The 20,600-nt window shown below is 44.3% G+C and overlaps 4 protein-coding genes across 11 annotated transcripts; 1 reads left to right on the plus strand and 3 right to left on the minus strand.

Annotated features, from left to right (window-relative positions):
* Positions 1-279: 279 nt before the first annotated feature.
* LOC112291409 (agamous-like MADS-box protein AGL11) lies at positions 280-6,496 on the plus strand. 7 transcript variants are annotated; one of them, XR_016506346.1, is made up of 10 exons: positions 295-1,723; positions 2,772-2,838; positions 2,983-3,044; positions 3,137-3,236; positions 3,679-3,762; positions 3,952-4,148; positions 4,306-4,376; positions 4,544-4,649; positions 5,520-5,751; positions 6,132-6,496. XR_016506346.1 is itself a non-coding variant. In XM_024538760.3 (8 exons), the coding sequence occupies exons 1-8, from the start codon at positions 1,350-1,352 to the stop codon at positions 4,591-4,593; spliced, it is 1,005 nt and encodes a 334-aa protein (XP_024394528.1). In that variant the 5' UTR covers positions 294-1,349; the 3' UTR covers positions 4,594-5,003. The 7 variants fall into 7 exon arrangements, 1 of the variants encoding a protein (XP_024394528.1); XR_002972426.3 differs by having other exon boundaries at positions 301-1,723; positions 5,520-5,640; XR_016506349.1 differs by having other exon boundaries at positions 363-1,723; positions 6,136-6,496.
* Positions 6,349-8,576, minus strand: LOC112291410 (uncharacterized). 2 transcript variants are annotated; one of them, XM_024538761.3, is made up of 4 exons: positions 8,014-8,576; positions 7,410-7,448; positions 7,139-7,223; positions 6,349-6,886 (listed from the first exon to the last, which is right to left on the minus strand). In XM_024538761.3, the coding sequence occupies exons 1-4, from the start codon at positions 8,296-8,298 to the stop codon at positions 6,795-6,797; spliced, it is 501 nt and encodes a 166-aa protein (XP_024394529.1). In that variant the 5' UTR covers positions 8,299-8,576; the 3' UTR covers positions 6,349-6,794. The 2 variants fall into 2 exon arrangements, 1 of the variants encoding a protein (XP_024394529.1); XR_016506350.1 differs by having other exon boundaries at positions 6,513-6,886; positions 7,410-7,733; positions 8,014-8,555.
* Positions 8,577-10,305: 1,729 nt separating this feature from the next.
* Positions 10,306-12,937, minus strand: LOC112291323 (isoaspartyl peptidase/L-asparaginase 1). Its single transcript, XM_024538528.3, has 5 exons — positions 12,524-12,937; positions 12,003-12,236; positions 11,780-11,866; positions 11,317-11,530; positions 10,306-11,071 (listed from the first exon to the last, which is right to left on the minus strand). The coding sequence occupies exons 1-5, from the start codon at positions 12,683-12,685 to the stop codon at positions 10,767-10,769; spliced, it is 1,002 nt and encodes a 333-aa protein (XP_024394296.1). The 5' UTR covers positions 12,686-12,937; the 3' UTR covers positions 10,306-10,766.
* A 327-nt stretch (positions 12,938-13,264) lies between these two features.
* LOC112291322 (protein S-acyltransferase 8) lies at positions 13,265-17,495 on the minus strand. Its single transcript, XM_024538527.3, has 5 exons — positions 16,955-17,495; positions 15,658-15,840; positions 15,134-15,439; positions 14,665-14,898; positions 13,265-14,507 (listed from the first exon to the last, which is right to left on the minus strand). The coding sequence occupies exons 1-5, from the start codon at positions 17,024-17,026 to the stop codon at positions 13,962-13,964; spliced, it is 1,341 nt and encodes a 446-aa protein (XP_024394295.1). The 5' UTR covers positions 17,027-17,495; the 3' UTR covers positions 13,265-13,961.
* Between the last annotated feature and the right edge of the window lie 3,105 nt (positions 17,496-20,600).

A 20,600-nucleotide genomic window follows, 5' to 3' on the forward strand; every position in this document is an offset into this window, starting at 1 on the left:
AGCAGCAACCAATGCCCCTGCTGTTGTACCACTCACTGCCTTGCTGCAAGTCAAATGGGCTTCGCTCTGGATGGTCTTGTAGCAGCTGCAGCAGCAGCATCATCAGAAGTGAGCAAGTGGGAGGGAGGGAGGTAGAAGAGACCGTGACGACGAAAACTACCCATAGGGTAGTCGTTCATGCCTTCCCAGACATGTCCGATTCGGTCCCATTCTGTCGAGGGTGCCCGGCTTGACGCAGCAGCCAATTGTGAGTGAGCCGATGGCGGGCTGCACATGCGGTGGGTGGTATCGTTAAATCGATAACGTCGGAGAGTTGAATAAGATCGAGAGAGAGAGAGACAGAGGTGTGAAGCGGATGAAGACGACAGAGCAAGATGAGTAGTAGGAGTACGGAGAACATGCGGTGAAGGAAGCAGGGGAGAGAGAGTAGAGGGATTTGAAGCAAGCTAGGAAGGAAGGCAAGGCTAGGAGGGGAGAGAATTTGGGAATGAAGGGCTAGGGGAGAGATGGAGCCGGGCCTGTCGCGGACGAGGGGTGAGGTGGGCAATTAATAGGAAAAGTTAATGAATTCGCGCGTGCGTGAAGCCTTATGTTCCGCCCCCGAGCCCCCGCCATTTCCTTTGCTGGGACAGCACTAAATCCGCCTGCCACATATCCAGTGTTAGTATGGGAGCCTGGGAGAGAGCGCCGCTCTTCGCTTCCAATGCATCGTAAATTTTGGATTTGTGTCAGGCTCTCGGTACTCCTCCTCGCCCGAGAGACTCTTTCTCTCATTCTGCCCTCTCGTCCGCTTCCCGTTCCTCCGCCCCTTCTGCCCCCGACTCCCTCTGATATTAACATAGTGGTCTCCCGCTCACTCTCCCCTTCTCTGTTCCGATCTCTTCCTCCCTCACTCCACTTCGCACAAGTGTTCGTCTCCTGGCTCTCCTGTCCCACTCTGATATCAACAATCTGCCCCTAGAATCCCTCTGCGAAAGCCCAAGGTTGGGGCGCCATTTGACTGCGGAACATCCCCCCCCCCTTTCCTCTTCAATAGCTGGGCGGTGGTTTCATGGTCGGTAGCAACAGCTGGGGATGTGCAGTAAAGGTAGGCTTCAGGCTTCGGAAAGTGTGAGAGTATTAATTGGCAAGTGTATTCTGGAGGGGAGGGGAAGTCGGAGATTGACTGAGTGGAACGACGTGCGGTGAGCTGGCTCGGTTTAATATCTGTGTGCCGCTGGAATGCACAATCCAGCGTGAGACTGGAGGTGCAGCTTTCTCAGGAAACGACGACTGTTATGTGTATCGGACAGTTTGAGAAGTAAGTAGTTGAGGAGACGTGCGAGGCGTGGTGTCAAGCAGGGGTATGGATGATGACAGTGTCTGGACAGAACAAGAGCTTGTGCTTTTCCTTGTCTCTCAATTCTTCCAATAGAGGGTCTCTGGAGCTGCTGGGAAGAGGCGTGGATAGTAGTAGTGGTGGGCGCGACGCAGTCACAGCAGACAGCTCGTCTCCCGGTGTGGGAAAGGAGGATCCACCGAAAGAGCGTGAGGTGGTTATGGGTCGCGGAAAAATAGAAATTAAGAAGATTGAGAATCCCACCAGCAGGCAGGTCACATTTTCCAAGAGGCGTGGGGGCCTGCTCAAGAAGGCCCATGAGCTCGCCGTACTCTGCGATGCCGAGGTGGCCCTCATCATTTTCTCCAGCACAGGGAAGCTGTTCGAATTCGCCAGCTCAGGCAGGTAGGACGATCACTCGGACTCTCTCAGATTAATGCCTGCAACCTCTTCCTCGCGGGACCCCACTTTTTCTCTTCTACTCCCCAGTCCACCTTTGTCGGATGCTTCACCTCGACTACTGGTCGACCGGTCGACCGTGTTCAATTACGAATCGTAGCAGGAACAATGCCCTCATCTCTTCTATTTTTTATTTTTTTATTTATTCTCCTTGAATTCACCTCCATCTCCTGGTCTCTTGGCAACGCGTATTTCTGCAACCCGGCATTCCGGACACAGCAGTCGAGCTATTTCTCCTAACCAGTGTTTAGTAATCGTCTAAAAATAACCATCTGCCTTTTCCGTGATTCCCAATTCATGCTCTGTATGTACAACATCTGCTCTCGGTGCTTTCATTCGAATTATCCTGGGGTTGGGTGTGGCGCGAGAGTGTCAGCCCAATATTCTATTTGTTGCCCCAAACATTGAGCTTAAATAATCAGCAATTCGCTCCATGACTGCAACCAGTCCTTGGTTTTGTCCCTCTATCTACCTCTGTTGCGATGGTCAGTGTTACTAACTCGGATCTCAAACGCACTGATCGGGTACGGAGCTTCACCGTGAGGCTATAAGTTTGGAACGTTTTCGATTTAGTTGACATTACTAGAGTGCAGATTGCAATAGCATACGCTGAAGCACATCGAAATGTTCCGATGGTTACGCCGCTGCAGCGCGTGAATAGTTGGCACAGATGTTTAATTACAAAGGGTAAGCGTACAGTAGCAATGAAAACAGGAAAGAAATGGACGCTGCAGATGGTTCGAACAGGTTGCTAATTTGAATCGCATCCCGAGAAACCTAGTAATCATCTGATTCCATCGCAACGGATTACACAGAGGGTTTTGTGCAAGGGTTTGGAATCTGAAAAAACATCGAATGGTTGTTCCTCTCTTGTAATCACCTGGAAGTCGACGCTCATAGTGGAGACAGGTCGGCAGTGATTGTATCCGGGGTTCCGATCCATTGAAGAGTTCTGATCCCTTTCGTTCTGTTGCATATTGATTGTCCTATGTAGTATGCGCGACATTTTGGAGCGATACAGCAAGTGTCCGGATGGAGTGCAAACTGATGGCAATAGCGACGTACGTCCCATCCAAATCCTTTGACGCTTCTAATCGCAGCGATGGCTGGCAAACCTTAAGAGACCATCTGTTTTCTTTCTAATTAATTAGAAAGCTCAATCCACTTGCAGCTGCTTGATAGTGTCCTTGTATGTGCATTGGCAGTTCATGGGTCGAGAAGTGGTGAAGCTACGGCAACAGTTAGAGCGATTGCAGCATTCTCAAAGGTACCCCTCACCCACATCCTAAGCTTAGGTTAAAAGCTACTTTGGGGTATGGAAGATCAACGTCGCTCTGAATTTGGGTGCGTTTCGTGCAGGCACATGCTTGGTGAGGATCTTCAGGTTCTGACGGTGCCTGACCTTCTGCAATTGGAGCAGCAACTGGACATGGGTGTGTCTCGAGTTCGAGCAAGGAAGGCAAGTGTCAGGATGTTCTGGAAAGTGAATGACAGGAAGTAAACAAATTATGAGCGCTACCAGAGTTAATAGTACCCCTCACTGATGCGCGTTACCTTTGACTTGCTTCTAGTTCCTCTTTAAAGCATCCAGCACGATTCTTCGTTTCTCAAACTCGTGGCATAGACGTGAGGCCATGCCGATCTAAGTTTCACCCCTCCTGCACGCATTTCTGACCCATCCCTACCCATTCAGTGAATCGAAATTTATTGCTTACAGTCAGGAAGCCTTTTAAGCGTAAAATCAGAAGCACAGCACAACTAGAAGAAATTAGAGTCAAGTTTTTTTTTGTTGCAAAGGCAAGTATGGGATGCGTGTTTCAACACATTCGCATGAGCGATAGCTGGTCGTTACTAGCTATTCAAAGTAAAGCACTGACTCCCTTCGGATTTTACCGCTGCAGAATCAACTTTTACTTGAAGAGGTTGAGGAATTGCGGCGAAAGGAGCACGACTTACAGGCCGCAAATGAAGAATTGCGTCAGAAGGTATGTATGCCCTGAGTTCCTGTAATGAGCTAGTCGACCTCTAGTCTTCGCATTAATGTGGTAATGGCAAGTACTGATAATATCACATGCTATCATCTTGAGGCTGTCCTGTTATTCAATAATAACTTAAACGTGCACCTGTCTTGGAAGTCAACTGATTGAAGTTACTGTTTCTTTTTCTCTGTTCAGCTTGCGGATGCCAAGGGAATGCTTACACTAGAAGCAGGCACAGCTCGCGCTGGGACATCAGAAAGCCCTGGTGATCAAGGTGGTAGTTGGCCCACACGTGAAGTTGGTGGAATCACCCAGCATCAAGCAATCACAACATTCCCTGCACATCTCAATCTCCGAGATCCACAGACCTCGCAAACCTCGTTACATCTAGGGTGAGCATCCAACACACAATTCCCTCCCTACTTTTCAATTAAAAGCTTTGTTTTGCTCGAAAGAATGAAGATCCGTCTCTTGAAACTGTCAAAGAATAGTGCTCAATTTCGTATTGCTGAATTGCGCCGTTATTTGGTTGCTGAACAAATTCTCCAGTTTATTTCCTAAGTCGCACATGCCGAGCGCAAGCAGAAGGCCGTCCCAGCAAAGTCCAACTGAACCAGAAGGTACCCATCCAATCCTAGTTCCTCCCTTTCCTGCCCCATTTTGTATGCTAAAGTGTGATTAGTTCTATTCCTGCTGATGAGAAGATTCTGAACCTAGAGCTAACCCACAATTTTGGCCAAATTTCAGGTATTGAATTCGTGTATATATGCGTTGATAACTGGTGCAGGTGAATCTTCGATGAGATGGGAACATCCACACTTTCGAAGCCAGAAATAGACTCCATGCAACCTTTCAACCACGTGGGAAATAGTAGAAGTTTCATTGTTCATTTGGTAAGTGATCAGGGGAACATAGCCTTCACCTTGCCCTGTTTCAGTCCACCGTAGATAGCTGGTCCTTTCATATATACTGCAGCCGATCATTGTTCCATTCAGATTCAAGTGCATGTGCCGAAGCATACCTTCTTCCGAATTCACTCCGACTTTCTGTTAGCCCCGCAGAAAGCTGCTATCACATAATTAACAGCTCCGGTTTCTGACGGATGTAGTTAGTTGTAGAACTATTTAGGTTTTTGGCATTTCAAAATGGTCCCGTGAGTTATGTCGACGAGACCCAGTTTCAATACAAAACACCACAAGAAGCTCCATTGAATCTGCCCTTCACGACGTGGTGATCATTCAGCTCCAGTCTCAATGATACGCTTCTTGCATGCTTTAGCTGGGTTACTAGTTCCTTTGCAGAGCTTATTGCTTTAGGTAGACTTACCAATCTGGGGTTGATCTGAGAAAAATATGGGTAGACTGGCAAATAGCTTACAGCATTAAACCTGATTCTCCCGCTAAACTTCATGAATTTTTCCTGCCGCGTGCATACCAGGTCACATTTAATGTTGTGGTTCTCATAGATGCAAGTCTGAGGAATCCGTTGCTATGACGCAATGTAGATCGACGTTGAGTTGGCCATCTGCACCGGTTTTCAATAATGTTGATCAGGATAAATTCAGTGAACTGTAGTTGTAATGTTCAGGATTGCGATTTAGTTAAGTAGTCGGTAGTCCCACTTCATGACAGATGTTGGTTCAAAGATGAATGAGATCTGGATGTTGAAGGAGGACAAACGTGGCCGAACGTTCCTATTATCGCTCGCAGAGAGTGCTAAGACTGGAAAATTGCCGTGCTCACACGTTCTCTGTTGTTGGCCAGGAGTTGCACAGTTTTCCAGATAGGTGTTCTCAGATGCATCTGGAATGGCTTGTAGGAGTGGCTGGAGGGCCGGCAGACTGAAGGCTGTCAGCATTCACCAGCAGTGTTCAACCCAACTCTAGTACTGCCTCGACACTGCTACTTCTACATCTCACCCATGTTCATCCGGATTCAATCAGTCCCTCGAGATTCTTCCTTGTTTGTGTGTCTTGGACGATAGACTTCAAACAAGGTAGCATCACTGCGAGGGAAACCGATTCGCTGTAAAGTTAGTGAATATTGTTACCTCGTAATTGTGAAGGATTCTATCATTTTTTCGCTGTAATCAGCCACTCCAATTTGTTGTACAATAGACATCAATGAAGCTGCCTCGTGACTTGCTGTCGCTGTCACACCTTTATTGCTCATGGCCCCTCACATTTCTCTCCAGTCACTAGACTCTGCTAGATCACTCAATAGGAAGGAGTTTGTGAACATGAAACGTTGAGCCAGTTTAAACTCTGGAGTCTCAGACTTATCATTATTGGAGCTGCGTGTAAAATTCAGCCACTTCATACAACCAAAGATATGCCTAGATGACATTTTGTAATACTGATTGCTCCGCTTGTGCAGACAGGGCGGATCACTATCACAAGCTATCAGAAACTCCTTCGAAGAATAGCCGGGACAGTGTCAGGTTAGTAGGATGCTACAGAGTATCTTCTTTTCAGATCTACTAGCAATTCCTTTATCAGGCGGCATGGAAGAATGGATTTAAGAAAACTGTTGAGAAAATGTGCATGATAGTTGTGTATGATTTTGATTGACGACCACAGACTAACAGAAAGGATGAAATCAATTCTTCGATATAAAAATTGTATTCTTCTTTTTGAAATTGGTTAGTACCAAAGTCATTCATTCGTGATGTTTGGATACTAAATAATTTTCGAAAACTACTAGGTATCATACATCAATAAAGAGCGGATTCACTAAGAAAAGATTGACCCACGTGTATACACCGTGCAATTACTCCTTGTTCCATTACCCTCCTTTTACAACCCCTAATAAGCAACCTTTTTCTAGCAAAACAATGATTGTGTGAGTTTTTTTTTGCATCAATTCAGTGTGGATGAATGCCACAATCCAAATTAATGAGTCGAACTAGCCGAAATAGTTTAAATAGTAATTTTGGTTGGGAAACCCATGATCAGGCAGCAATTTTAAGAGCTTTTGTTGTATGCACTTCATATCCTATTCCTTGTTTACATCCAGGAAGTAGTAAAGCATTTCCTTACATCACTGCATTCGGCAGCCGATACCTCCTTCATCGTCCTTGTTGTGATTCACATTGCCATAGGCCGACAGCTCTACAAAGTCCATATCCCGTCCTGCAATCCTCTAAAGCCTTCAGATTCATGGTGATTGGGGAATTGTAAACCAGTAATTTCTGTATTCCTAGCTTACCTTCAATTAGCAGATTAAAATCTTACAAGAATGTGACGATCAACTGGTACAGATGATAACAGATACAAGAGCAAAAACCAATGACACAAGGAGAAATTACCTATCCAATCACTAGAACATAAGGGGCAGCCAACTTCTTTTTTGAAAACAAAAAACATGATAGTAATCTTCTGTACCTGTAAGTGAGCAGTAAGCACTATGTTGCTGCATCTCGGTTACTGGGACATTAATACGGGCTCCTTTAAAACGATTGGCAGGTGCCTGCACATGTTCCACTTGTAAGTAGAATTCCAACAGAAGACTTGCATCATAATACTCCATCCCTAAGCCACATCCAGTCCTTGGATTCACGAAAGTCTAAATAGCCCTCTGGAGTTCATGTAAGTACTCAATTGCTTGCTTACGCAAACTGTGCAAGGAATGCGAAGATCGAAATGGGATAACTACCTGTAAAACCTGGCAATTGTCAAGCGTGCTTGGTCCCCCCTGTCATTCGTGAACACGCCACCTTTGTCAGCTAGAAAAATTACAAGATGGTAGTTAGAAAGAGAAGGCAATCTGATCTACCGGTTATACAACCACGTGAAAAGATAAATAGATATCAAGCAACCAGACTTAATGTATCTTATGCAATCTAGATTTCGAGAACTGCTTTTGGGCGCCTCCAGCATCTCTTGTAAGAACCATCCTGTGTATGGCACCAGTGCGACTCCCTTCTTGAGCTAGTAGAAAGAGGCTATCTAGCTCACTCCTGTTCGAATAGACAGTACCCTGACATAGCCCCGAAAAATAACGAGATTCAACCTTATTGCGATTCTGTGACTACACAAAGACTTGCTAAATTTGCAACGGAAGAGCGAACCTTGAGATCTTCCAAATCACGCTACGACTGTGTACCACAACCACAATGCGACCCAACGTCCACAACCAAAAGAAACCAGAACTACGGTGCAGTTTGTGAACGAAAGTGCAATTCGTCCTGATTCAAGACCAACCCAAAAGTCGAAATCATAAATGTCAACAAAGAGAAACGAGAGAGAGACTGGGTCACCTTGGAATACGGCACAATATGGTCGTAATCGTGACAAAGGCAGCCCTGGCAGCCAACAAGCTTCCGGAAGACGACGTTTCCAAGTGCGTCGCGGCGCCAGCGCGCGGGATCACGGCCTTTGACGGTCTCAGCCTTGGCCCAGCAGGCTTCCTTCACGTCGTGGGGGAAGGAGCGAGCGCCGAAGGAGCCTTCCTGCGACGCGACGGAACTTTCCTCATACTCTTGCTTGCTCTTCTTCGCTGCCTTGCTCGCGCCTCGCACTGCCTTCGCCAGCCCTCGCACCATCTCCGCCTGCTCCTCCGCTTCCCTGGCGCCTCCGCCCGCGCATCCAGATTCCACTTGGGTGCTGCTTCAGACCCTCTCAAACGCCGCGTAATGCCTCCTCACTCACTCCCCCATCGCTCACCCTCGCATTGGCCCTCGCCCTGCCTTATCCACGCGTAGCGGTAGCGCATCAGCGAGCGTTGCGCGCACTTCCACCCGCATCCCATCGCGTCGCGCACCCTTTGCGAGCAAAAGCGCCGCCACTCTGCGTCTTCCATTGCTAGCGGTGACCCGCCTTTCTTATTGTTGCCTTCCTTCTTCTCATTGTGTAAATCTGTTTACATTACTTAAAACGATAACAACAACAACAATAATAATAATAATAATAGTGGTTGAAACTCTCTCGATACTGTTTGCTTTGATAAGACACTTGGTGCGAGTCAGTAGTAATTGTCTTGTCTTTAACTAGGTGCTGGATGATGATGATTCAAGGGGTTGTTGATTTCTACATGATCATTGATGGAGTGATATTCACCAACAAGATTTTTCCTAAGAATTTGTTGAAGTTCATGGGGTTGTTGACTATGGTACCAGTGGAGGGGTTGTGTGTTCTAGGGTTTGAGGTCTCAAGTTTTAACCCCATCGTAGGTAGTGATTGTAATGTTTATTTTTCTTTTGTTGTGAATTAAGAGTATTTTTCCTTATTTTTGGATGAACTAATGTACACACAATTTGGGCATAGTTGCTAAGAAGATAACCATTTTTTACCTTAGCAATAGAATTATGTAAGTTAAAGGGTTTTGGACCTACCCAAATCCATAGAATGGGACAAGAGGCTACAAGGGACACCTTTCTTCGTTCAAGTTTATTAGATGTTATGTTTTACATTATATGGTCGAGATTTTTAGATATTTTATTGTATTCATTGCCATAAATTACAATGGATAATTTAAAATGTCTAATCAAATTGATTAGAATTGTAGACTTTTTTATTTGACTAGTTGTCACAAATTATATTCATTATTTCAAAGCTTAAAAATCAAGAATGTTATTTAGTAACATAATACTTAGTATAACATATATATATATATATATATATATATAATTCGAATAAATAGAATGCATATATAATTTGAATTTTCATAATTATATATAAATAAGAACAAAAAAATCACATTTAAAATGCATTCTAATAATTCAAATGATTCATTTAATTATCTAGAAGAAAAATACTATGAAACTATATGCCTCAGAAAATGAACTATCATCAATTGTTAAAAACTGATTCTACTCACAAATTTTGTGAGGGTTCAAAAAGTGATATGTTGCATGTTTGTAAGCCTAGAATTGTATAGAAATTATCAACAATACTATTCATACCAAATACATGTACCGAAAACATTTATACACTGTATGAAATGATTTCAAAAGATTCAATTTCAAAATGCATTCAAATAAATGCCCAAGGTTTCATCAACATCTCAAATATTTCACAAAAATCAATCATGTATTGAACTTTCTTTAATCTGTTTATTTTTAAAATTTCCCTTATTTTCTTAAGAAACATGCATGAGTGTATTTCAAGGGAACATTGTATCATTTGGAACAGATCTATACAAAAAAAAAAAAAAAAAACAGAAAAAAAAACAGAAAAAAACAGAAACTAATCACTTATGATCAAAAAAAATTAGACAATTTTCAAAATTCAAACACAATCACATGCACATCATGTAATGATTGTGTGAGTATGTTATATATATATATATATATATATATATATAGTTGCTAATGAAACCACAAGTTTTGCAACTGCCACCAAAACCTCATTAATAATTTAATCAAATTTCTATCAAAAGTTATTTTTGTTATTGCCACAACCATTTCTTCATGATTATATATATATATATATATATATATATATATATATACGTACATATATGTTAAAAATAGTAACAGTATTTGGATTGGAATAAAAAAACTAAATTGAGTGGTGACAGATTGTGGTAACAATAGCAAAAACCATGAAGATATTAGCAATATCCTGTATGTATATATGTATGTCTGTATACATATGTACTAAGAAAGATCATAAATTTGATGGAGCTACAGATTACAGGAATGAAAAGAGTTCACAAGATTCTCAAATAGAAATGATAATAGCTGATGGCCAGCATTAATGCGCTTCAAAGTACTACACATGCACTTCAAAGTCAATCGAGAGCAAGGCATGTAGCTTGCCTCCTCAAGAGCACAGCGACGATACGAATCACAATTTATTTCACATTCACAAAAGTACGTGGGAACGAAACAAGCCAACATTCCAGTCTCATTGAACAGCCTGGAGATAACGATGTTGCAATAGATTGTGTAGTGATGCTGACCCAGAATAGGAGTAAATGCACTCACTGAGCTTGCTGCATCAGGTGGCGCCGCATGCACAGGCTCTTCGTGTTATTGAGATACGTCCCGGTCACATAATGGGATGGAAACTAGTGCCAGATGCCTATTTCCTGGGTCCCTCCTTGCTTCATGCTTGCTCGATACATGCCTGTGGTGTTGAAAGCCATCACCACATCTCCAGTAGCTGAGACAGCCACAAGGCCACCCTTTCCTGCCGGAAGACGCTGTCCAATAACTTCTTCCACAGCCACATCCAATGGCACTTTCTTGTACTCCATAATGGCTGCCACCTCTCGCGCCACAGTGGCCCTAATAATAGCTTCACCCCTTCCAGTCGCTGAGACGGCACAAAGATGATTGGCGTAGTTCCCCGCACCCACAACTGGTGTATCCCCTGTGAGCAGCAGCTACGAGTTCAGCACTAAAGACATGATGCAAAAGAGCAGCAGCAGCGTCTCGAGCTATTATTGCAGGTGATAAAACGTCGAACAGAAACCCGTCTGCACTCTCATGATTGATTGTGTCATAAGAGGGACCTTTACGTCGCCGAAGCAACAGCAGACAAAAATTAATATAAAGGCGTTCAGGGTTACTCCATCGATTGATTGCATATCCGTAGGACTTGGTGCACCACATTACCAATTCGACCAACCATTTTGTTGACCAGTCCCCCAGTAGACGTAGCAGCGACACAGTTGCCTTTGCTATCCACAACAACGCATCCCACAGTCTCGAACTCAGGCTTTTGAGGATCTGTGGGCGGCAGGATATCTTGCTTTACGTTCTTTTTTTGTCCTGGATTGTCTTGGTTATGAGCTACTATAATTGTGGTAGAATATACGGTGTGATCTAACTGCAAACACCACCAGATTACGCATCAATTGCCTTGTTCCATCTCTGGAAGTGTCAGGCTGCTTCATGTGAAAGCTCAAGTACTGCACACAATCTCAATAACTTACTGCGGAAAGATCAATCGACTTTTTCAATAAGACGTAATACCACGGTTGCTGCCACACCTGACTTTCAAACTTGAAGTCCCTGCATATTTTATCTGCATGAAATTGTCCTGCTAGTGTTTTGTTTCTAATCGAAGTACAAATACCTGAACCAAGCTCTTTTCTTGAGCTCGTGCAAGCCGCTCCTGGTTCTCTTTCGTGATAAAGTAACTAGGTTCCTTGGTTTCTAATCCCTGCCACATAACCACAGGCTCATCTATCTCAACATTAAAGAGACAGTTGAGCCGAAATCTCGTCCTTGATTGTTGAATTTTCAAGGAGAAATTACGCATAATCACGCAGAGAGTGTTTTTAGTTCAGGTGGTTAACCTGCTGCCTAGCAAATGCTTCAGCTCCTTCGAATGCAAGATAAATGTGAGGAGTCCTTTCCATAACCAGACGAGCCAAGCTTATTGGGTGTACAACAGTTGAAAGTCCTGAAACTGCTCCGCAATTCATTGTTGGACCATCCATAATACATGCCTCCATTTCCACAGTTCCATCAGTTGTTAACACCGAACCCCGCCCTGCATTGAAGACCGGATTTGCCTCTAGCTCCTTCACCTATAATATCCATGCCCCACAACAATTTCCAAGCTGAATAGAAATTCATGTAATCTACAAGGTCGCACTGTGAAATCAACATGGCCATCGTAACAAATTTGCAACTGCAGAGCACAATGACGTTAAAAAGTCACAATTACCCTAAAAAAAAAGCCTAAATAAAAGGCACCATAGAACCCTCGTTGACCAGAAAATCCAAGTAACCAGAAAATGAGAATTCCGCTCAAAAATGCGTCACAGAAGCATTGTTTGAGGATCAACAATTTGAGGTTAGTGAAGTAAATCACCACAAGCTCGGCCACGTCTAGAGCGGCATGAGACGATTCAAGAGCGGAAACTCCCAGGCGAAGGCATTGCGCAAGGCACGCCTCCACAGCTTCCTTTCGTGCTCGAGGCAAATCCTTTGAAATGTCTCCAGCGCCTCCGTGCAAAGCTATTCCCCAACCCATGGTTCCTCCCCCACTAACTTCCAACAGCTACTACTTCATACGAACTTTTCCAGACGAAACCACAAAATCAGCTACCTCAAGCTTGGCAAAAAAGACTCTTCACACTGTTTTGCATTCATTGAGTGCGAGTGAGACAGCAGAAGCACTCCAGGACAGATACCCCTGAAATGTACACCGGACGGTCGGCTGATGACTGCTGGACAATAACGGTGACGACGTCAAAAACAAAGCGAAGAGGGGGAATTACGTAGTATCGCTTCACACAGAGGACAAATCCTTTTGCTCGTAAATGTAGTTTAAATTTTGAAAATTGTGCTGTTTTTAGATGCACTGATTGCCCCCACCCAAAGGCTCAAAAAGTGTATGACGTACTTTCCCAAGGTAACTGAAATCTCACACCCCATCTAGGACCCTTTTCCCTTCTTTACCCGCTATACCTGATAATAGGCAACTGATCACAGCTACATCATCAAATTCACGCTGAGAAGTCAAGTTAGGGAAAGCAAGGTTTGGACAAGTCTGAGTACATCATATGCCAATCCCATCATAGAGGAATATTTTCTAAAATTTTCACAAAAATGAAAAAAACTTCAATTCTGCATTCAATGATCATTCCTTGAATAAATTTTGGTGTGTGCAGAGAGACACACTCGCTCCCATTACAGTAATAATACTGTGGCCTGCCACTAAAATATGCATCCGGCAAGCCCAGGCGTATCCAGACCTTTAATCTAGAGGACAACCAACTAAATCCCTTACACTGCCCTAGCCTGGACGAAGACTACGACCCCATGAGCTTCAAGCGAAGCCGCCATATTACTTAGACCACAATACTTAGGACACAGATAGGACCCCACCTGCACAGATGCTGACCACAAAGACAACACCAACTCCAGCTGCCTCAGACTGTGGAGGTATAACGAGTGGATAACCTGTAATAAAAGTTACTCTATTATTTTCGAAATTCATAGCAGGATTCAACGAAGGTATATAGATATGACTGAACCGCCCTCCGCCATCCATTTATAGTTGCCCATGAACGGCGAATCATTGTCTTCAAAGGTGATGCATGTGCATCTTCATTCCATCAAAGTGTCCATATAACTTATTCTACAAGAGCGTGTCATCCACCCACATTCACTCATGTTGCGGATTATCTCGAGGGAGTTTCTCAAGCTAAAATCCACCGTCCACCCTCCCCATCCCTACAATTCACCTCTATTCGACCCACCTCCTTCTCTGCAGCCGTCGCTGGCTCAGAAAAGGCGGGTCTGTGTCATCGTTTGCTTATGGCCATCGTCTCTCCATTGTAGCGACTTTGCACGTGACCACGACCAGGGATATTATGGCCTTCACCGCCCTCACCAGAAGACAATGCAAGAATGTCAGAAGTGATCTCCCAACTACCACTCTGCCGACCCCTGCTCGTCCGACGGTTAGATACAGCTGGACGACCTTGCTCCAAAGGACGTGGGTCGAAACTGTCTTTCATTTCCAATCCAAGTTCACTCCCAGTGCTAACCCGACCCCCAGCCATCTCCAGCTCACCCCCTTCTCCAACCATATCCTCAGCATTTGGCCATGTGGCCTTGTACCCCTGTTCCAGATCAGGCCCTTTGGGAGCTCCATGTGCTTCTCCCATATCTCTTGTGTGTTGAACTGCCCCCATCTGTCCTGGGACGGCTTCTGGTACTCGACTTCTGAACTGGTTCTTGGAAGCCGGAATCTTGGAGCAGAAGATCTCATTGAAGTTGAGTGGACAGCCTTGATTATAAGGATTCACCTTGTTGTCATAACGATACCGAAAGTTCTCATACGTTGTCTACAGTGCCAGAAAACAGGGTTGACGCTTAGATGATGGAAACAATAGAGCGGAAGAGAAAAAAAATGTTAGCAATAGAAGATGTATAGCATCTAGGTATTAAAACATCAAATGTCACGTGAATGCAGGAGTTAAGAATCGGGAGAATATTATGTACCTGGTTTGTACCGATGAGGTACAGATGGAACACAGTAAGTCCACCGACAAACCACACGCATATAAAGGTATACGCCATGAGGACAATAGAAGCTGGAGACTTGGAAAGAGCCTTCCATACTGTGCGATCTCCCTCATCCATCAGGATTTTTATGTACAATGCACACATTGCAAAGACATAAACACACAACAACGAGGTCGACGATACGAACATGAAAAAGAATCGATAATTTCTCTGCGCACATCTCAACACAATCAATCATGAGAAACAAGGACAAGTGTCAATAACTCTTCGGAAATACGGTTAAGCCCACAATCCACAGACGTTGAACCAAAAAAGAAAGCACCTCGGATCTAGCCCCACGAAGCTTGTAGAATCAAATACGTGTAAACATCACGATATCAATGCATTTCAGCTCAATTGATGTATGCAGAAACGGTCTAGGTAGTACGACAAGAAAAATGCATACCTGACCAATACATTGACCGACCCAAGGGCAGTGGTGATCAAATCGTAGAACGCAATTATTGCATATGGAGCAGTGAGAACAACGGGGTGGACGATAAAGCATGCAGGTGTCACAGTATTTAGTTTTCACTACGACACCGTTGACCATGACATCTTTCGTTCGTGGCAGACGCAAGCGTGGAGTTTGTCCTCCCCACTCCCCTGGAGAAGTGTTAGGCTCAAATTCTTCTTCAGGTTCAGGGGGATGAGTATTACGGGGAATGATCCCTGGGTCCCTCCCAGATGTCAGGAGCAATAACACCAGTACCTGCTCAAGCATGGTCCACGTTGACGTCACCAAGCACTGCCTTGATATACAGAGTGAGAATACCAAATTTAACAATACGAAAGTTTAGGACAGACCAGCGCAACAAAATTCAATGAAGACCTCAAAGTCAGTACACACAAATAGCCCACACACGTTCCGTAATATTCACAAGATAAATTACGCTTCAAAACCATGCACAGAAAACTTTTTGTGCTTACATAGGCCGTGTAGACAGCTGTAACTGCAATAATTGCAACTCCCCCGCCTCCGCTAAAGTGATGTAGCAGGTGACGACCGACAAAAATACAGAAACACGTCGACGGCGCCACGATCAAGAAGACTGTGACTAACAGCGATCTTACATCCGGACCAAAAATTAACCTTCCGCACAAGAAGAACCTCTGCACATCAATCATTCTGACCATCAGCCAATGCGCACTGTAGCTCGGAATGAAGGTCAAGGAGACTCCATACCCAAGAGCTGTGAAAAATATTCTCTCTAATGAAAGCTGTTAGTGATGTACAGTGCCCTTCAGTACATGAAGTTTTAAAGCCGAATGGTGTGCCGCAAAATTTGGCACAATTCGATACCGTAACCCTCATATTGAGAGACCCGCCAGTCTTCAAAACTAAAAGCTAACCAGTAGCCACAAGCAAGATTTTAAACTCAAAAGACAATAATTCAGCAATAAAAGGCACAAAATGTTATCATCCAATTTACTAAAAGTCTTGCAGAAATTAGAAATAAGTAACCGATGACAACTTCTTAACAAACATAAGGGTCGTGATTTATCATATGCTTTTGGGAGGCACGCTAAGATTGGTGATGCTAAGCTAAATCAGTACTGTAACAAAAGCACAATGTACAAAAATGAACCACAGCTCCACTGCATGTGCTGACACGTATGAAGCTAAAACGACCCGGAATCAGAAGCGTGATACATTCCCTAATATTCAAGCATGTCTCCCGCTGCATAACAGTGCAAAGCGATGCTTCCCATGCACTATTTCACTTCTCCGAAACACGAGGCAGTCAAGTGACCGTTGTAACCCTTCCCCCACCGCAAAGACATCAATAGCAGCGATTGTAACCGGGAAAATACACCCGACTATGAGCTACAAACACAACCTTCTTTGTGCACATGAACAATACACGGAGGTTACAGGAACATATTACGTGCAACGTCGAGTTCTTCAGCATTCGAAATCAATGATACACTTCTCGCGTAGCAAATGTCGCCCTGGCATTCCAGATCCTGATTACCGGCCACGCAATCCTACTTCCCTGGTTTCCTCATAACTATGAATTTCACTACTAGCAATCCATTGATAGGAGAAAAGAACAAAAAAGATGAAAATATTTGACGGAGGGACCGAGAGCGACAGCTCGTCCCAAGCAAAGATCAACCATGTTCGCGTCGGATGACACGTCCATTACAAACCATACCCAAGCCAGGAAAGGAGATAACTCGCGATGAAAAGGGCGATAGTGCCAGCGCAAGAACCCAAACTTACATTACTGCCGTTCCAGACTTCATACACTCGTTTGCCCATTCCTCTCTGATTCTGACTAGGGTTTTCCCCCATTTCCCCTGACTAAACTCCCTCGCGCGCCCGGCGACGACGACGACCCCTTGTCCTTGTTGATCGCCGTCCTCTCTCTCTCTTTCTCTCCTCTCCCCGCAGTTTTCCTCACCCGCCTTGTGCCATCACCTGACCCGCCCCTTACACCCCCGCACTCCGTCAACCCCAGCTCCGTAGAGTTCACCTCCGAAGTAGAGGCCCTCTGATCTCAATCCTTGCCATCTCTGGCCCTCTCCCAAAGAGCCTCACCATGCCGTAGAGACAATCAGAAAAACGCAACAGTGCGGGAGTGAGAAGCGGGGGGACGGGGGGAAGCAGGGCCAGCACCTGCACAAGCACCAGCAACGGGAGGGAGAGAGGGAGGGAAGGAAGAGGGAGAGAGCTGGTGTGTGAACGAAGGCTGCGGGCAAATGGGAAAGCGAGAACGAGACAACGGAATTGCGGGGCAAAGGACAACGCGAACACCAGTGGAACAGTCTGCCTGCCTCACTCTGCCTCGCCATCCCCCTCCCTCCCCGGCTCCGCAAAGCGGGGCCCCGCCAGTCTGGCCGCCACCTCACGACTGTCAGCGGCATTCACCCATCCTCCTCCTCCGCCTTACCGCTCTCCCCCGCTCTGCCTCGAGGCGACGCGACACCCCCCTTAACTACCCAATTCCACGCACGCTCCCACGCTCCGTCCCTTGCCCTTGCTCCTTCCTGCCCCGGGTGCCGGACTGTCGCGCTCTCCGTTTCACACGCTCGCTTCCTTTTACATTCTGTTGCCCACATTCTTCAGTTGGGATCCTTCTTCCTCTTCTACTTCTTTGTACTTGTCATTTAGGGCAACACGCGAAATTATTCTGTGCGAGAAAACCCATATCCCCCCCCCAATTGCCCTCTCCGTGTCTCACTTATTCTACGGAAAACCTATCCCTTCGCATTCATTTTTTTAATGTTTTTTCGTTTGTTTTATTTTGTATTTGTTGTTCTCCATTCCTAAGGTCTTGGTAATGCGTTGAAATCCAAACCCCATTTTTCCAGGTTGAAAGGTTCCTGCCTCCGGAAGCAGACAGGATCTTCAGCTTCTACCCCCTCCTTACAAGACAAAAGAGTTGTGAGCTTTTCTAGACTGTATCTGGCAGTCGACACCATGCTCAAAGGGGAAACAAACGAGAGCTACTCGAAATCCCTTTCGGAACGAGAGCTGCGGGATAGCCAATAGCTATGCGTACCAGCACGAGATAAAAGACACGGGAGGGGACTTTGTCAGCAAAGTAGTAGGGGGGATCAACGTCCTAGTATATTTCATTTGAAGTATTTACTGTTGTGAATATACACACACACATGTGTCGTTTAACATGAACTCTTCATGTCTAGAAAGTAAATAAAAAATCTTGATCTGAGTACCCAAAATATTTATTGACTAAACACATAATCACATTATTATTTTTATTTTCTTTTTCTTCTTATTTTTGTATGGGCACAGGTCCATCATCCCCAATTGGGTGGGATTTTTTTGGACAAGCTCTATGGTGAAGGTTTATTTTCTCTTCATGGTTTTCTAAAATAAGAGGGGAGAGAGATGAGACTCAAATCAGAGTGGGGAACAATAGGGAACCAATTGGAACTTCAAGAAACGCAAGTGAACTGCGTTCAAAAGTTCACGAGAACCTGTGGGGGTTCGTGGAGGCAGGAGTCCATCATCGCCACAAACAAATTTGCCGTTTGTCTTCGACTGTGTGCTTACCGGGTTCGAATTTGATGGATGACAAGCTACTCTCCTTCGCTGCTGATGATGTTTGTAGATTTCCTCGCACGAGCTTCGTAGCGACTTCGTGTTGCGTAATGTTTCCCTGGTCAACACCACGGTGGTGGCGCCCACTGCGCCTCCTCACGAAGCACCCACAGCCCTCTATTCAGGTTTCTACGTTGGAAGGTGGAGAAATTGCATGAATGGTGTGGAATTCGTGTGCCGAGGTTTTGCGGAGAGTTTCTCGGATTTGGGAACAGTGGAATAGAGTGGGGCATGATGGTGCACGCGGAGCTGGTTGGGGCAGGATCTCCCACGCCTTCCCATGTCGTCGAGCAGCGCGACTTTGATGAGTTGATGTTGATGGATTGTCTGATGGATAGTTGTCGGGGGCTCATGTCGACCGATGTCTTGCAATTCGGGATAATCATTACCAGGCAACCGAATACCTAGAAGATTGTACATGTCGACGAATTTGATGTAGGCAATGACAAGAGTAGAACTATCCAGCAGGTGTGTTAACGCAAGTGACAATGGGCCGGATCACAGGGCTTCGTGTTCAATTAAGCGTGCTTTTTAGCAGGTGAATCTTCGAAGGAGATGATGGTTGTGCATGCTTCATGATGTGAAAAGCATGAGACGTGGCTTGAAAAATGCTTGTGACCATGTTTTCGGAGAACAGGATGAGAGCAGTCGAGCAATGAGCACTGAATTCTTTCGGAAATTTGCTTCTTGTCGAAAATGGGCAGGCTGTCTTTAACAAGCACTGTAACATGCTCTATCTGGGCAAGTCAATGGCCATATCGACAAAAAAGAGAGCCCAATGCAATCGTGTTCATTCAGTTGCCTGACACAACGATCCTAGAGTTCCACAAACTATAATTCAGCTCACACACGGGGGCTCAAAGGAACATAAATAGTTGGGAGTATGGCATTATTATTATTATTATTGTGTGATTTTGTGACTATTCAATGCTTCGAATATTCACAAGACCTTCACATTCCCTTGAGTGATGGAGATAACGGTTGAAATAAGAACATAGAAACCTTATCTCTTACGAACCTTTCAAGTGGACATGTCATTAGGAAACACGCGCTGTAAGCGTTGTAAAGACAACAGTTTACAGTTACTGAAAAACAAGGTTGAGGGAAAAAAACACAAAAAAACATTTTTAAAAAAAGGTGGGGGAAATTTAGTGAGCTATAAACTTGTCCTGAGGCAGTTCACTTTGAGCATTGCATATAAACAAATTCAGAACATCCTGCATGTGGGTCCTCTTAATTTGTTGACACATAGGATGAATCCGAAAAAGTTGTCCACAAATGAGTGTAAAACAACCGTTAGTGATTTGTTGTTGAATGCGTCTTTACTTCAAAGCCTGAATGGAATAAATTCACAAACAGTGATTTGTAACATCTAATGTTTCAATAAAGTGTGTTATTACTAAAGTGTTTGGTATTTTTTCAACCACAATGATTTTATTTTTATTTTATTTGTCAAGATTACAGCCAAACACGATAGTATTTGAAAGTCATTTAAACCGTTTAATTTTCTTTATACAACAATGAAATTCTCTATTATATAAAACAAAGTTGTGTTTAAATTGTCAAAAAAATCAATTTTGCATCCGATGTTGTTTAAAGACATAGGAAGTTCGATTAAAATTAAGAAACAAGGTAATTTTTTTCGTGATGTTTTGGAAATCTAATACAACTTGCTAAATCAACTTGCAATAATAATAATATTTACAAAGTTAAAGTGTGACAAGTTCAATGACTCATTGTAAACAGTGATGCATAACTTTTTTCTTTTCTAACACATTTTCATGTATAAATACTAAAAAAA

This window comes from Physcomitrium patens, chromosome 14, assembly GCF_059467195.1.
Source record: "Physcomitrium patens ecotype Gransden chromosome 14, ASM5946719v1, whole genome shotgun sequence".
In the NCBI taxonomy this organism is placed as follows: Eukaryota; Viridiplantae; Streptophyta; class Bryopsida; order Funariales; family Funariaceae; genus Physcomitrium; species Physcomitrium patens.